The sequence below is a fragment of the Nuphar pumila genome, chromosome 6, assembly GCF_984573655.1.
Source record: "Nuphar pumila chromosome 6, dmNupPumi1.hap1.1, whole genome shotgun sequence".
In the NCBI taxonomy this organism is placed as follows: domain Eukaryota; kingdom Viridiplantae; phylum Streptophyta; class Magnoliopsida; order Nymphaeales; family Nymphaeaceae; genus Nuphar; species Nuphar pumila.
Genome location: NC_143254.1, coordinates 111,592,133 through 111,608,627, shown reverse-complemented (window position 1 = coordinate 111,608,627; position 16,495 = coordinate 111,592,133). Strand labels below are relative to the sequence as shown.

The window sequence follows — 16,495 nt, the reverse complement described above, 5'->3', positions numbered from 1 at the left end:
TCCTACTAAGTAATTCTGTTACGCTTGCAGGTTCATCAAATATGGTCTGGTTGTAAATATCCTCGCTATTCAGATCGGTTTACTTTACTGGTACCATACTGCCTAGATTATGTCAAATGTGAGTTGGTGTTTGTTGCCTGTGTTTCATCTTTTATATAAATGCTTCTTTAGTTTTCACCCTGTGTGTGTGTGTGTGTGAATTTGTATTAACTGCAATGTTTGTTAGGGGATATAATATACAATGCACAGTACCCGATGGCAGCACCTGATGTTGTATTTCCTTCAGAAGAAGAAGACTTTCACCCCCTTGAGCTATTCACTGGGCAGCAAGAACTTGAAAAGCCCAAGAGTAGCCTGCTTGACTGGAATATCAAAGATCCAACAAAGCTTCTATCTCTTGTGCATGAACTAAGGTTAAATCTGTAACTATCATAGAGTAATCATGTTGCACTAATTGGTACCTCTTGTCTTCATAATTCACGATGCGTTATTGATGATCATTTCAGAATATTGAAGGATACTGATTATCACTTCATCATTTCTAGGAATATGTACATGCTTTACCAGAGGAAGCGCATAGGAGAACTGGATGATGCAAGATTGAAGTTTGAAATTAGTACCATTCTGTCTAGGGAGGTAAGATGCTTTGATCAAGACCTTTAAAATTTTTTGGGTTTAGATCTACTTTGAAAAACCTTATAGTTGTCTTTGGATACCGAGGCATACATGTCACAAGGACATGAATATCCAAGAAACTGATACCTTGGACATGGATGTGCATGCTAATTGTTTGGTTTAGTACAGATTTGAATACAAAATATCCTACCTCAATGATTAGTTTTGCGTAGGAATGGATGTTGGACATTCATCAAATGAACATGTTAGAGTTGATCTGCCTGTATGAGATGTGTGACAACTGAAGTGAATGAAATCTATTGAAGCTTGTAATGAAGCTAGTATTACCAAACGGCAACTTAAAATGCATTGAGCAAAATAATAGTTTTCCTAGGAAATTTGCAAATAATGACAATGTAGTAACAATTGGTGCAGTAAAGTTTTATTTGAATTAAATTGAAATTGTCCATGCCACCTGTTTAGCTGATTTTGACAGTGTAAGCAAGAATGGGTATAATGAAATGCATAGTAAAATATTCCACATTTGCACTCACACACACATATCCCTGAATCTGCAACATATCTAAATCTTATACAGTTGAATTTACCAAATAATCTATATATGCCAAAGTTATAGACAAATTCCCATTATGACAAATTGGCGAATAATACATCAGTCTTGTTTTCTCTGGATGTTGATATTGGACAACTTCAATCCCCGGTTTTACTCTTTATCTTGTTAAGATTGGAAGTGTTAGGAATAACATGCTCTCATAACTGGTTGTATTTTCTGTTGATCTGAAGTATATATTGGGCATTTGTTGTATTTTCTGTACTTTAGTCATATTGTATTCTTTTCAAGGTTAGACTGGTCTTTTGTCAGACCCTAATGTAAATATATAGCTGCTGAAAGAAACCGACACGGAAAAAATGCGGGGATTGATTGCAGTCTTAGCATTATTATTCTCCTTTCTCTCTAACACGACAACATTGGAAATCGTGGTGGTACAAACGTTTATAGTATCAGAACTAATCATTTTGTCCAGGTAAGTCTCTATTCAATCTCAGCTCTTGATTCCCTCTTCTTTCTTTCCTCTTCCTTCTTGGTCCTTTCCCTCTTCTTTCTTGATCTTCCTTCTCTCCTTTCTTATTTCTCTTTTATTCTCAGACCAACATTACTACACCAGATCTGATAATCTCATATATCAGATCTGAGTTTTCTGTTTCTCTGAACAGATCTGATCATCAAATATTAGGATTAGATCTGCATCATCTGGTTCAGGGATGACGTGATCCTTGAACCCACATCCTTTATTATATATTGCTTGGGTTGGTTTCCTTTGTCTTGTGCTACAACCATATATCTGTTTCTATATCTTTTCCTTCTTGTGTGAAAGATATTGCTGTTCATCAGATCTGGATATTTAATTATTTATCTTTGTGAGAGTGCTCTTAGCATGGTTCATGTGAGTGGTGCACCATTGGGGTTATGAACTGAAGCATTTCATACTGTAGTGCATGCTATTAATCAATTACCTTTGAAAATTCTAGGCGGTAAATCACCATATAACTGTATGGCACTGATCCACCGTGTGATGGTCTCAAAGTATGGGTCATATTCATGAGTTTCAATGAATTGAATTCTCTCCTAAGGTTAGGTTTGCAATTTGTTGGGTATGCTATTGTAACGCCCCAAAATTTAACCCAAATTTTTAGGGATTTTTTTTTTCAAGCGGAAACAACTAATAATTCTCGGGTTAAGCATTTCAGAACGATACAGGAAGGTAAAAGCAAACCGCACCATTTATTTCCACTTCAATAATAATAAAATCCAACATCAGAGTTTTCACATTGAGTCTCAAAACAAAAATCTCAATCTGAAAGTAAGCAGAACCGCCAGGGAACAAATAGATCAAGTCTCGGTCAGCGCCTCATCCCGCCTCGCTCATAGAACTACTCTTCTCCTGAAAATAATAGAAATTATAGGAATTAGACTATCACGTCTAAGTAGGAAAACTGTAATTATTCTTGCAAGTAGATCATGTGTCAAGTGTGATGTGGGTGTCGTGTTTGAATTACAGTCTAGACATAACCACATAAGGAATTCGATGCAATAGCAATCATAGACATATATCTGAATAGAAAGGTAGATTATGTAACAATTATACTTAAGCACAAGAAGCATTTTATGCAACTACAACAATTAAGCAAGGTATTAAGCAATTAAAACAGAACTTACGCTAACATGAATAACATCTATATAACATCCATAATATGAATTCAATTAACTAATATATGCACAGTTTAGGATGTTGTTTATCATAAGCACCGAATATACAGCATAATGAAAAAGTAAACAGTTGTCTCTTTAATGACTCCAACACCGTGATACCTAACTGTTCTAGTTAATGTTTATCTTTTCTTATCCCGCGGGTACACACGGGCCAAGGCAACCATCACAGAAGAGAACGTTCGGGGGTATATTATTCAAGGTTGTTTTATTAACCCGAACCTTCTAACTGTGACTGAAATCCCAAGGGAGCGGCCAGTGACCGAGAGAAACTCCCAAAGGCCAAAACCAAACCAGGATGCATCCCTAACTTCTGCAGAAGTACATAAAACTACCACCTAGGACCAATTGGTAGTCTGGGTCCCCCAACTCCGAGGACTGGGGACCAACGAGTCACTTTAGCTCGAACAGATAAACACGTCCCCGGAGTTTTGTACCACCTACCCTCTCCAAGGTAAGCCCGAAACTGAGTGGGTTAAGCTTTTCATTTAATTTATTTCCCAAAGTACAGGGCATTTCCCCAACTTCCTTCTACTATCCTAACAGTAGAATTCCCAACCTTAATCATTTTACCAAGGTGTATAGACAGTTCCCATCCTTTGTCGTATTGATTGCATAACCCACTCGAAGCGCTCTGGTGCCTTTAAACCAATCAAGCAACAATATTTTACTTTCATTTTCATGTGGGTTCACATCATAACTTCGACGGCCTATTCAAGACCCTCAATACCCTAGCTAGACCTCCATATGTCCACAACAACCCGACCCATATGTTCGGTTATCAAAACCTCATTTATCATTCTTATTATCATTTATTTATTCCTTAATAGCAAATTGCTACAACTCCTCCAGGTATTATGAAGGGTGACATGTAATAAAAGCTCTGACAACAAGCAAAAACACAGTTGGTGTACTTTATTGAACGTGCAGTATAGTCCTAAAGATTTGGTAATATATGTATTTCTCCCAACATCCTCTCATTCGAACATTCCACAAGATATACAGCTTATTTGGCACTTGATACTTTCAGCAAGTATGTAGTGTTAGGCAATAGTACTTCAGCAAATATACAATTTGACAAGCCTATGAACATTGGAAAATAAACATCTTAATGGCCATTTGAATCTTCTAGATGATGTACACATAAAGAATCATTGGAACCCTTTGAAGGAATATGTAGTTGACCCATATAAATTAGGCAGTTTAATATGCAGCTAAACATCAATTTAAATTGCTAGTTACTATGGAGTGAACACCAAATTTACATGCAGCCTAATATACAACTAATCATCTATTTAAATTTACAAGTTACTATGCAGTTTAATATGCAACTAACTAAGCATTTAACATAAAGTGAATACGAAATTAAATACTAGATTGAATCTCAACCTAATATGCAACTAAATCGACATGGAGCAACAGTTTAATATGTTGTTTCATATGAAACGAATATGATCATATAATGCAGCTAACTAGGCATCTAGCAATTGATTAATCATGCAGCTTCATATAACATGGGAGACCATTATAACAGACAGCTGATTAGTCTTTGCACCCTCTGGAATACATACAACCAACTTTGATTAATTAGGTAACAATCGTTATCACTAAACAGATACAAGACTCAAATATTGGCAGCACCTTGGTTTATCATAAGTAATTCAACTAAAAACATAGGAGTTAAACATGCATTCACATTGATTAAGCATATGCAAAACAAAAGTCCAGACCTTTACAACCCTCAAGCATGGCCATATGTGCACAGACTCTGTGTCAGTCTACTATAATGCCTCAACTCTGTTACAGCAAATTTTCCAAAACATAAAACACCACAGCGCAGGAGCTTAATATGCGACTAACCACCACTTCAATACACAAGGTACACAATCTACCGTTTTAGTTCTTTAGTGGGCACCCAGTCCCTACAACCCAAAACCGCAGGTAAATCATAGATCATCCTCTCACGAGTTAGATCAGCCTCTCACGAGTTGGGTAAAAACAATTTCATAATCAGTCCAAAAGATTTGCACAAAATAAATACTAAATTCAAGAGAATATAGTCCCAACCAAGTCATGCAGTCCCAAAGATTATACACGATGCTAAGTCATAACATTTACATGAATGTATATATATTTACAGATATATATATACATAAACCAGAAAATTCAGATGAACGTGTATACAACTCAATCACAAATTTCATTAGGTCAAATTAAATCATGAAATCCCAAAGAGACATACACAAGAATTAGATCATGATTCAAAAAAAAGAAAAGAAGCATCCGAAACCCCAAATCGTTGATTTGGAGTTTCCGGTTTGGGGTTGACAGACAACCCCCAACAGGAGATTTTTCCCCATTTACAACTCGACAGTTTGGGTTTCGGACAACCCACATCCCACCCGATCTATGCTCGACCTGAACAAAAATTTTACAGGAACCCTACCATTTTCCGGTGAAGTTTTTGCGGCAGCTACGAGAGGGGTCGGTTGGCCTGGACAGCACCGCCACCGGAGAGGTCGGTTGCGTCTCCTGACACGACTTCAAACAGCAGGCCCGAGCTCGGGGGAGGGGAATCCGAGGGTTAGAGAGAGAAGAGAGAGAGAGGAAAGATGGTTCGGGGTCCCTCCTTTGTAGGTGGGTGGCCTCCCGAAAAGGAAGGAGCTCGTCCTCCTCCCGGCGGCTGCGGTGTGCTCCCCCAACTCGCATCTCCTTATGTGTTAAGGTTCGGCTGAACCCTAACACCCGATAACTCAGGGGAGAGGGTTTCCCCTCTCAAAACTTTTTATCGGGCAACCCATATCGGGTTGCCCCCCCCCTTATTAACCCCTCTTAAATTTTAACAGGGGGGTGGATCGGGTCCGGGTCCGAACCACGACCCGAAATGCTGGACCCAAATTTGATTTGGGTCCGGGTCGCTTAAACAGCAGTGGACCCAAGGGTTGGATCCACTTGGGTCCGAACCGAGGATTTGAAATATCTAATTTCTTAAATATTTATTTATATAATATTACTAAAATACTCTAATATCCGAAATTTTCTTTTGGGTCCAATAACGGATCCTAGGCCCAAATCCACATAATTCTTAAGTTTTAGTGTAAAATTTGTGGTTCTTACATCCTTTCCTCCTAAAAAAAATTTTCGTCCTCGAAATTTACCTGTCGGTGTTTACTCGAACAACCCGGGGTATTTTTCTCGCATATTAGCCTCCGGTTCCCATGTGCTTTCATCGATGTCATGGTGTTGCCATCTCACCTTAACGAGAGGAATGGTCTTTGATCTCAAGACTTGCTCACTTCGTTCCAGTATCTCCACTGTTTTTTCGTCCATTGTTAGGTCTTCCCTTATATCTACGTCCTCATATTGGATGACATGCGACGGATCTTGAAGATATTTTCTTAACATAGATACATGGAATACGTTATGTATCTGAGCATACTGAGGAGGTAGGGCTATACGATAGGCCGTTTCTCCAATCCGTTCCAAAATCTCAAAAGGTCCGACATATCTGGGACTCAATTTTCCTTTCTTACCAAAACGAAACACACTTTTGGTGGGTGATACCTTCACAAAGACTCGATCCCCCACATCAAAAGTGAGCTCCCTGCGCCTTTGATCTGCATAACTCTTTTGTCGACTCTGGGCTGTGAGCAGTCTATCTCTTATCATCTTTATCTGTTGGGTGTAATGTTGTAACACGATTGGTGATTCTATCGACCGTTCTCCAATTTCGTCCCAATACACAGGTGATCTACATGGTCTCCCGTACAGGGCTTCAAAAGGAGCCATGCCGATACTCGCATGGTAACTATTATTGTAGGCATATTCGGCTAAAACAACATGCTTGTCCCACTCACCTTTCCAATCCAGCATACATGCTCGCAACATATCTTCTAGTGTCTGGATAGTCCTCTCTGATTGTCCGTCAGTCTGAGGATGAAAAGCGGTACTCAGCTTCAGTTTCGTACCCAAGGCCTGTTGCAACTGACCCCAAAACCGAGAAGTAAATCGAGGATCTCGATCTGATATAATAGAAACTGGTACTCCATGCAGTCGAACAACCTCTCTGATGTATAAGTCTGCTAAGCTCTCGAGGGATTGATTTATTCGTATGGGTAGAAAGTGAGCCGATTTGGTTAGTCGATCCACTATTACCCATATAGCGTCATGTTGTTTCCGTGTTTTGGGCAAACCCACCACGAAGTCCATGGTGATTTCTTCCCATTTCCACTATGGAATCTCCATTTGCTGCATCATTCCACCAGGTTTCTGATGTTCTACCTTGACTTGCTGACAAGTCAAACACTTCGAGACATAACTTGCGACCTCACGCTTCATTCCATTCCACCAATACCCACGTTGTAAATCTTTAAACATTTTCGTGCCTCCTGGGTGTATGGTGTATTTGGACCTATGTGCTTCTCCCAATAGTTCTTCCTTCAACTTGGGATCACTAGGGACCCAAAGTCGCTTTTTCATCCAAATACTGCCATCTTCCTTGAGTGAGAAATGTGACTTCCCTTGTTGGGCTAGTGACTTCAATTTCTCATATTGGGGATCCTCTTTCTGACCTTCAATAATCTTTGTAAGGATCTCCGGATGAGCAGATAAATTAGATAACTTGATACTCCCCACGACATCTGAAAACGGTTTCCAATCCATGAATTCCTCCACCAAATTCCACCCTTTTGTCAATAGACTAGACAAACTGCAACCGGCTTTGCGGCTGAGGGAGTCAGCTACCACATTTGCCTTTCCTGGGTGATAGGAAATGGTGAAATCGTAATCCTTTATAAACTCCAACCATCGTCGTTGTCGCATGTTCAACTCTTTCTGGGAAAACAGGTACTTGAGACTTTTGTGATCAGTAAATACCTTGAATTGTTCCCCATACAGGTAATGTCGCCATATTTTCAACGCGAACACCACGGCTGCCAATTCGAGATCATGAGTTGGGTAGTTTCGTTCATGAATCTTTAATTGGCGAGAGGCATATGCTATCACCTTACCATTTTGCATTAAAACACATCCCAACCCAGTACCTGATGCGTCGGAGTAGACCACAAAACCACCATGACCTGAAGGTAAAGCCAACACTGGTGCGGTGGTAAGCTTCTTCTTTAAGATTTGGAAACTCTCCTCGCACTTATCCGTCCATTCAAACTTGATTCCTTTCCTCAGGAGCTTGGTCATGGGCATAGCAATCCGTGAAAAGTCCTGAATGAATCTTCTATAATAGCCTGCTAATACCAGAAAACTCCTGATATCGCTGATATTCTTCGGTTGACCCCAATTTAATACAGCTTCAACCTTAGCCGGGTCTACAGCGACTCCGTCTCGAGATATGACATGACCCAAGAACATGACCTTCTCGAGCCAGAATTCGCACTTGGAGAATTTGGCGAACAGCTGGTGTTCCTTGAGAGTCCCTAATACGATCCTCAAATGTTCACGATGTTGCTCTATGCTTTCTGAGTATATGAGTATATCATCAATAAAGACAATTACAAACGTATCCAAGTATGCTCTGAATACTCGATTCATCAAGTCCATGAATGCTGCGGGAGCATTTGTCAGTCCGAATGGCATAACTACGAACTCGTAGTGACCGTACCTTGTTGTAAAGGCTGTCTTAGGAATATCATCGTCCTTGATCCGAAGTTGGTGATAACCAGATCTAAGATCGATTTTTGAAAACACTTTAGCCTTTTGCAATTGGTCGAACAAGTCTTCAATACGAGGTAGGGGATACTTATTTTTGACTGTTGCTTGATTCAACATCCGATAGTCTATACACAACCTCATAGAACCATCTTTCTTTTTCACAAAAAGAACTGGTGCTCCCCATGGTGATACGCTCGGTCTAATGAAACCTTGCTCCATCAACTCCTGGAGTTGTTTCTTCAGCTCCTCCAACTCTACTGGGGCCATACGATAAGGCGCTTTCGAGATAGGTGCCGTCCCAGGCACCAACTCGATATGAAAATCCACCTCACGCGGTGGAGGTAGTCCAGACAACTCATCCGGAAATACTTCCGGGAATTCACGAACCACTTCAAGTTCTTCTAATGGTGTGACTTTCGACTCGCAGGAGAATACATTTACTAGGAATGCTCGGCACCCCTGTCGCATATACTTCTGAACCTTTAATATCGATACAATTCGGCCCTTCACTGTAGGTCTAGAGAGTCGAAACTCAACCTTTGGCAATCCTGGTCGGGACGAAACCACTTTCCCTTGTCGACAGAGAACGTTGGCATAATGTTCATATAACCAATCCATCCCCAAAATGACATCATATTCAGTCATATCGAGCAAGATTAGGTCAGCAGGTAAGTTCTGCCCTTCCAGTACAATTATGACATCAGTGATGTAGTTTACACATATCGAATTATATCCTATCGGATTGTACACATATAATTCATGTTTTAGAGATTCAGTATGTGCACCAAGTAACTTTGCAAATTCTACGGATATAAACGAATGTGTAGCCCCACAGTCAAATAGAACAAGTGCAACACAACCATTGACAAATACAGTACCTTGTACCAGATTTCCTTTCTCCAACTCTTCCGCAGTGGTGGCATATACTCGTCCCGGCACCCTCTTCTGTGCATTTTGCTGTGGTGTTTGCTGCGGCTGAGATGGTTGATGTTGCTGTCCTCCCCCGGCATTACGTTTCTGCATATCCGCCATCTTCTTGTGGCATTGACGGGCATAGTGACCCATCTTTCCACAGTAAAGACATGCTCCTGTGTCTCTAGGGCAAGGTTGTCCGTAGTGGGACCGGTTGCACTTTTGGCACACCCGATTTTGTCCTTGTTGCTGCGGAGGAAGATTTCCACCATTGTACTTTTGCTTCTTGTAAGGTGGCTGGTACTTCTTGCCACTGTGATGCTGCGGCGGACCGGCTCCCCGTTTCCCCGATGTGTCTTTTTGACTCTTCCTTGATCTCTCCCATTCTTCATTCAGCATAGTAGCCACTTCAATGGCTTGTGCGAGGGTGGATGGCAGATTTATCATCACTCGTGGTCGCAATCCGTCCTTGAGTCCGCGGACATACCTAGTTGCTCTGGCTTTATCATTCGCGAACAAATTTGGGCAATAACGCTCCAAGGTCCGAAATTTGGTAGTGTATTCCACCAAATTCATATTTCCTTGTGTAAGCTCCAAGAACTCCTGATGCTTCTGATCACGAGCGTACTGGGGGAAATATGTCTCTAGAAATGTCCGCTTGAATTCTTCCCATGGAATAGTATCCTCTCCGGCAAAGTGGATGGTTCGGGTTGTGTCCCACCGTTTCTGTGCATCTTCCGTCAAGCGGTAAGTGCCGAAGTCTGTTTGCTTATCCTCGGGAACAGACAGAACCCGAAAAGCTCGTTCTGTCTCAGCAATCCAATTCTCAGCTAATTCAGGATCAGCCTTGCCTGAGAAGGTAGGCGGGTTCAACTTCAAGAACTTCTCATAGGTGATTGTGTTCGTATTATGCCTTTCACTTATGGCTGCGGCTAACTCCGCTTGATGGCGCATTTGGGTGTCCATGGTTTGAGCCAGATTACCGAGAGTTTCCATCACGAAACCCCTTTGGTCCTGCCATTCGTTCGCCGTGCTCGAACTAGCTTGGGATCGACGATACATCTAATAATCATTTCAAAACACACATTTTTACTATCTTTGAATTGTAGTGTCCCTAAAATCATCACATGTATATATCTATACTTATATAGAAAACAATGCAATTATCATGCCTAATAAAGTAAGAATGATAAAAATATACTCACAGAGCGATCTCAGGATGTGGCATGACCGTGATCCTTGATTTATTGTTCCCAGGCTCTGATACCATAACTGTAACGCCCCAAAATTTAACCCAAATTTTTAGGGATTTTTTTTTTTCAAGCGGAAACAACTAATAATTCTCGGGTTAAGCATTTCAGAACGATACAGGAAGGTAAAAGCAAACCGCACCATTTATTTCCACTTCAATAATAATAAAATCCAACATCAGAGTTTTCACATTGAGTTTCAAAACAAAAATCTCAATCTGAAAGTAAGCAGAACCGCCAGGGAACAAATAGATCAAGTCTCGGTCAACGCCTCATCCCGCCTCGCTCATAGAACTACTCTTCTCCTGAAAATAATAGAAATTATAGGAATTAGACTACCACGTCTAAGTAGGAAAACTGTAATTATTCTTGCAAGTAGATCATGTGTCAAGTGTGATGTGGGTGTCGTGTTTGAATTACAGTCTAGACATAACCACATAAGGAATTCGATGCAATAGCAATCATAGACATATATCTGAATAGAAAGGTAGATTATGTAACAATTATACTTAAGCACAAGAAGCATTTTATGCAACTACAACAATTAAGCAAGGTATTAAGCAATTAAAACAGAACTTACGCTAACATGAATAACATCTATATAACATCCATAATATGAATTCAATTAACTAATATATGCACAGTTTAGGATGTTGTTTATCATAAGCACCGAATATACAGCATAATGAAAAAGTAAACAGTTGTCTCTTTAATGACTCCAACACCGTGATACCTAACTGTTCTAGTTAATGTTTATCTTTTCTTATCCCGCGGGTACACACGGGCCAAGGCAACCATCACAGAAGAGAACGTTCGGGGGTATATTATTCAAGGTTGTTTTATTAACCCGAACCTTCTAACTGTGACTGAAATCCCAAGGGAGCGGCCAGTGACCGAGAGAAACTCCCAAAGGCCAAAACCAAACCAGGATGCATCCCTAACTTCTGCAGAAGTACATAAAACTACCACCTAGGACCAATTGGTAGTCTGGGTCCCCCAACTCCGAGGACTGGGGACCAACGAGTCACTTTAGCTCGAACAGATAAACACGTCCCCGGAGTTTTGTACCACCTACCCTCTCCAAGGTAAGCCCGAAACTGAGTGGGTTAAGCTTTTCATTTAATTTATTTCCCAAAGTACAGGGCATTTCCCCAACTTCCTTCTACTATCCTAACAGTAGAATTCCCAACCTTAATCATTTTACCAAGGTGTATAGACAGTTCCCATCCTTTGTCGTATTGATTGCATAACCCACTCGAAGCGCTCTGGTGCCTTTAAACCAATCAAGCAACAATATTTTACTTTCATTTTCATGTGGGTTCACATCATAACTTCGACGGCCTATTCAAGACCCTCAATACCCTAGCTAGACCTCCATATGTCCACAACAACCCGACCCATATGTTCGGTTATCAAAACCTCATTTATCATTCTTATTATCATTTATTTATTCCTTAATAGCAAATTGCTACAACTCCTCCAGGTATTATGAAGGGTGACATGTAATAAAAGCTCTGACAACAAGCAAAAACACAGTTGGTGTACTTTATTGAACGTGCAGTATAGTCCTAAAGATTTGGTAATATATGTATTTCTCCCAACATCCTCTCATTCGAACATTCCACAAGATATACAGCTTATTTGGCACTTGATACTTTCAGCAAGTATGTAGTGTTAGGCAATAGTACTTCAGCAAATATACAATTTGACAAGCCTATGAACATTGGAAAATAAACATCTTAATGGCCATTTGAATCTTCTAGATGATGTACACATAAAGAATCATTGGAACCCTTTGAAGGAATATGTAGTTGACCCATATAAATTAGGCAGTTTAATATGCAGCTAAACATCAATTTAAATTGCTAGTTACTATGGAGTGAACACCAAATTTACATGCAGCCTAATATACAACTAATCATCTATTTAAATTTACAAGTTACTATGCAGTTTAATATGCAACTAACTAAGCATTTAACATAAAGTGAATACGAAATTAAATACTAGATTGAATCTCAACCTAATATGCAACTAAATCGACATGGAGCAACAGTTTAATATGTTGTTTCATATGAAACGAATATGATCATATAATGCAGCTAACTAGGCATCTAGCAATTGATTAATCATGCAGCTTCATATAACATGGGAGACCATTATAACAGACAGCTGATTAGTCTTTGCACCCTCTGGAATACATACAACCAACTTTGATTAATTAGGTAACAATCGTTATCACTAAACAGATACAAGACTCAAATATTGGCAGCACCTTGGTTTATCATAAGTAATTCAACTAAAAACATAGGAGTTAAACATGCATTCACATTGATTAAGCATATGCAAAACAAAAGTCCAGACCTTTACAACCCTCAAGCATGGCCATATGTGCACAGACTCTGTGTCAGTCTACTATAATGCCTCAACTCTGTTACAGCAAATTTTCCAAAACATAAAACACCACAGCGCAGGAGCTTAATATGCGACTAACCACCACTTCAATACACAAGGTACACAATCTACCGTTTTAGTTCTTTAGTGGGCACCCAGTCCCTACAACCCAAAACCGCAGGTAAATCATAGATCATCCTCTCACGAGTTAGATCAGCCTCTCACGAGTTGGGTAAAAACAATTTCATAATCAGTCCAAAAGATTTGCACAAAATAAATACTAAATTCAAGAGAATATAGTCCCAACCAAGTCATGCAGTCCCAAAGATTATACACGATGCTAAGTCATAACATTTGCATGAATGTATATATATTTACAGATATATATATACATAAACCAGAAAATTCAGATGAACGTGTATACAACTCAATCACAAATTTCATTAGGTCAAATTAAATCATGAAATCCCAAAGAGACATACACAAGAATTAGATCATGATTCAAAAAAAAGAAAAGAAGCATCCGAAACCCCAAATCGTTGATTTGGAGTTTCCGGTTTGGGGTTGACAGACAACCCCCAACAGGAGATTTTTCCCCATTTACAACTCGACAGTTTGGGTTTCGGACAACCCACATCCCACCCGATCTATGCTCGACCTGAACAAAAATTTTACAGGAACCCTACCATTTTCCGGTGAAGTTTTTGCGGCAGCTACGAGAGGGGTCGGTTGGCCTGGACAGCACCGCCACCGGAGAGGTCGGTTGCGTCTCCTGACACGACTTCAAACAGCAGGCCCGAGCTCGGGGGAGGGGAATCCGAGGGTTAGAGAGAGAAGAGAGAGAGAGGAAAGATGGTTCGGGGTCCCTCCTTTGTAGGTGGGTGGCCTCCCGAAAAGGAAGGAGCTCGTCCTCCTCCCGGCGGCTGCGGTGTGCTCCCCCAACTCGCATCTCCTTATGTGTTAAGGTTCGGCTGAACCCTAACACCCGATAACTCAGGGGAGAGGGTTTCCCCTCTCAAAACTTTTTATCGGGCAACCCATATCGGGTTGCCCCCCCCCTTATTAACCCCTCTTAAATTTTAACAGGGGGGTGGATCGGGTCCGGGTCCGAACCACGACCCGAAATGCTGGACCCAAATTTGATTTGGGTCCGGGTCGCTTAAACAGCAGTGGACCCAAGGGTTGGATCCACTTGGGTCCGAACCGAGGATTTGAAATATCTAATTTCTTAAATATTTATTTATATAATATTACTAAAATACTCTAATATCCGAAATTTTCTTTTGGGTCCAATAACGGATCCTAGGCCCAAATCCACATAATTCTTAAGTTTTAGTGTAAAATTTGTGGTTCTTACATCCTTTCCTCCTAAAAAAAATTTTCGTCCTCGAAATTTACCTGTCGGTGTTTACTCGAACAACCCGGGGTATTTTTCTCGCATATTAGCCTCCGGTTCCCATGTGCTTTCATCGATGTCATGGTGTTGCCATCTCACCTTAACGAGAGGAATGGTCTTTGATCTCAAGACTTGCTCACTTCGTTCCAGTATCTCCACTGTTTTTTCGTCCATTGTTAGGTCTTCCCTTATATCTACGTCCTCATATTGGATGACATGCGACGGATCTTGAAGATATTTTCTTAACATAGATACATGGAATACGTTATGTATCTGAGCATACTGAGGAGGTAGGGCTATACGATAGGCCGTTTCTCCAATCCGTTCCAAAATCTCAAAAGGTCCGACATATCTGGGACTCAATTTTCCTTTCTTACCAAAACGAAACACACTTTTGGTGGGTGATACCTTCACAAAGACTCGATCCCCCACATCAAAAGTGAGCTCCCTGCGCCTTTGATCTGCATAACTCTTTTGTCGACTCTGGGCTGTGAGCAGTCTATCTCTTATCATCTTTATCTGTTGGGTGTAATGTTGTAACACGATTGGTGATTCTATCGACCGTTCTCCAATTTCGTCCCAATACACAGGTGATCTACATGGTCTCCCGTACAGGGCTTCAAAAGGAGCCATGCCGATACTCGCATGGTAACTATTATTGTAGGCATATTCGGCTAAAACAACATGCTTGTCCCACTCACCTTTCCAATCCAGCATACATGCTCGCAACATATCTTCTAGTGTCTGGATAGTCCTCTCTGATTGTCCGTCAGTCTGAGGATGAAAAGCGGTACTCAGCTTCAGTTTCGTACCCAAGGCCTGTTGCAACTGACCCCAAAACCGAGAAGTAAATCGAGGATCTCGATCTGATATAATAGAAACTGGTACTCCATGCAGTCGAACAACCTCTCTGATGTATAAGTCTGCTAAGCTCTCGAGGGATTGATTTATTCGTATGGGTAGAAAGTGAGCCGATTTGGTTAGTCGATCCACTATTACCCATATAGCGTCATGTTGTTTCCGTGTTTTGGGCAAACCCACCACGAAGTCCATGGTGATTTCTTCCCATTTCCACTATGGAATCTCCATTTGCTGCATCATTCCACCAGGTTTCTGATGTTCTACCTTGACTTGCTGACAAGTCAAACACTTCGAGACATAACTTGCGACCTCACGCTTCATTCCATTCCACCAATACCCACGTTGTAAATCTTTAAACATTTTCGTGCCTCCTGGGTGTATGGTGTATTTGGACCTATGTGCTTCTCCCAATAGTTCTTCCTTCAACTTGGGATCACTAGGGACCCAAAGTCGCTTTTTCATCCAAATACTGCCATCTTCCTTGAGTGAGAAATGTGACTTCCCTTGTTGGGCTAGTGACTTCAATTTCTCATATTGGGGATCCTCTTTCTGACCTTCAATAATCTTTGTAAGGATCTCCGGATGAGCAGATAAATTAGATAACTTGATACTCCCCACGACATCTGAAAACGGTTTCCAATCCATGAATTCCTCCACCAAATTCCACCCTTTTGTCAATAGACTAGACAAACTGCAACCGGCTTTGCGGCTGAGGGAGTCAGCTACCACATTTGCCTTTCCTGGGTGATAGGAAATGGTGAAATCGTAATCCTTTATAAACTCCAACCATCGTCGTTGTCGCATGTTCAACTCTTTCTGGGAAAACAGGTACTTGAGACTTTTGTGATCAGTAAATACCTTGAATTGTTCCCCATACAGGTAATGTCGCCATATTTTCAACGCGAACACCACGGCTGCCAATTCGAGATCATGAGTTGGGTAGTTTCGTTCATGAATCTTTAATTGGCGAGAGGCATATGCTATCACCTTACCATTTTGCATTAAAACACATCCCAACCCAGTACCTGATGCGTCGGAGTAGACCACAAAACCACCATGACCTGAAGGTAAAGCCAACACTGGTGCGGTGGTAAGCTTCTTCTTTAAGATTTGGAA

General features: G+C 40.8%; 1 protein-coding gene across 4 annotated transcripts in view; it reads left to right on the top strand.

The window, feature by feature from the left end:
• The window catches only part of LOC149835731 (BRCA1-A complex subunit BRE-like protein), a 104,915-nt gene that overhangs the window by 6,464 nt on the left and 81,956 nt on the right, over positions 1-16,495 (top strand). For all 4 annotated transcript variants that reach the window (XM_090008713.1, XM_090008714.1, XM_090008715.1 and 1 more), the window contains exons 2-4: positions 31-118; positions 227-413; positions 546-636. In XM_090008713.1, the coding sequence (XP_089864839.1) occupies positions 31-118; positions 227-413; positions 546-636 (366 nt within the window). The remainder of the gene's footprint in view (positions 1-30; positions 119-226; positions 414-545; positions 637-16,495) is intronic.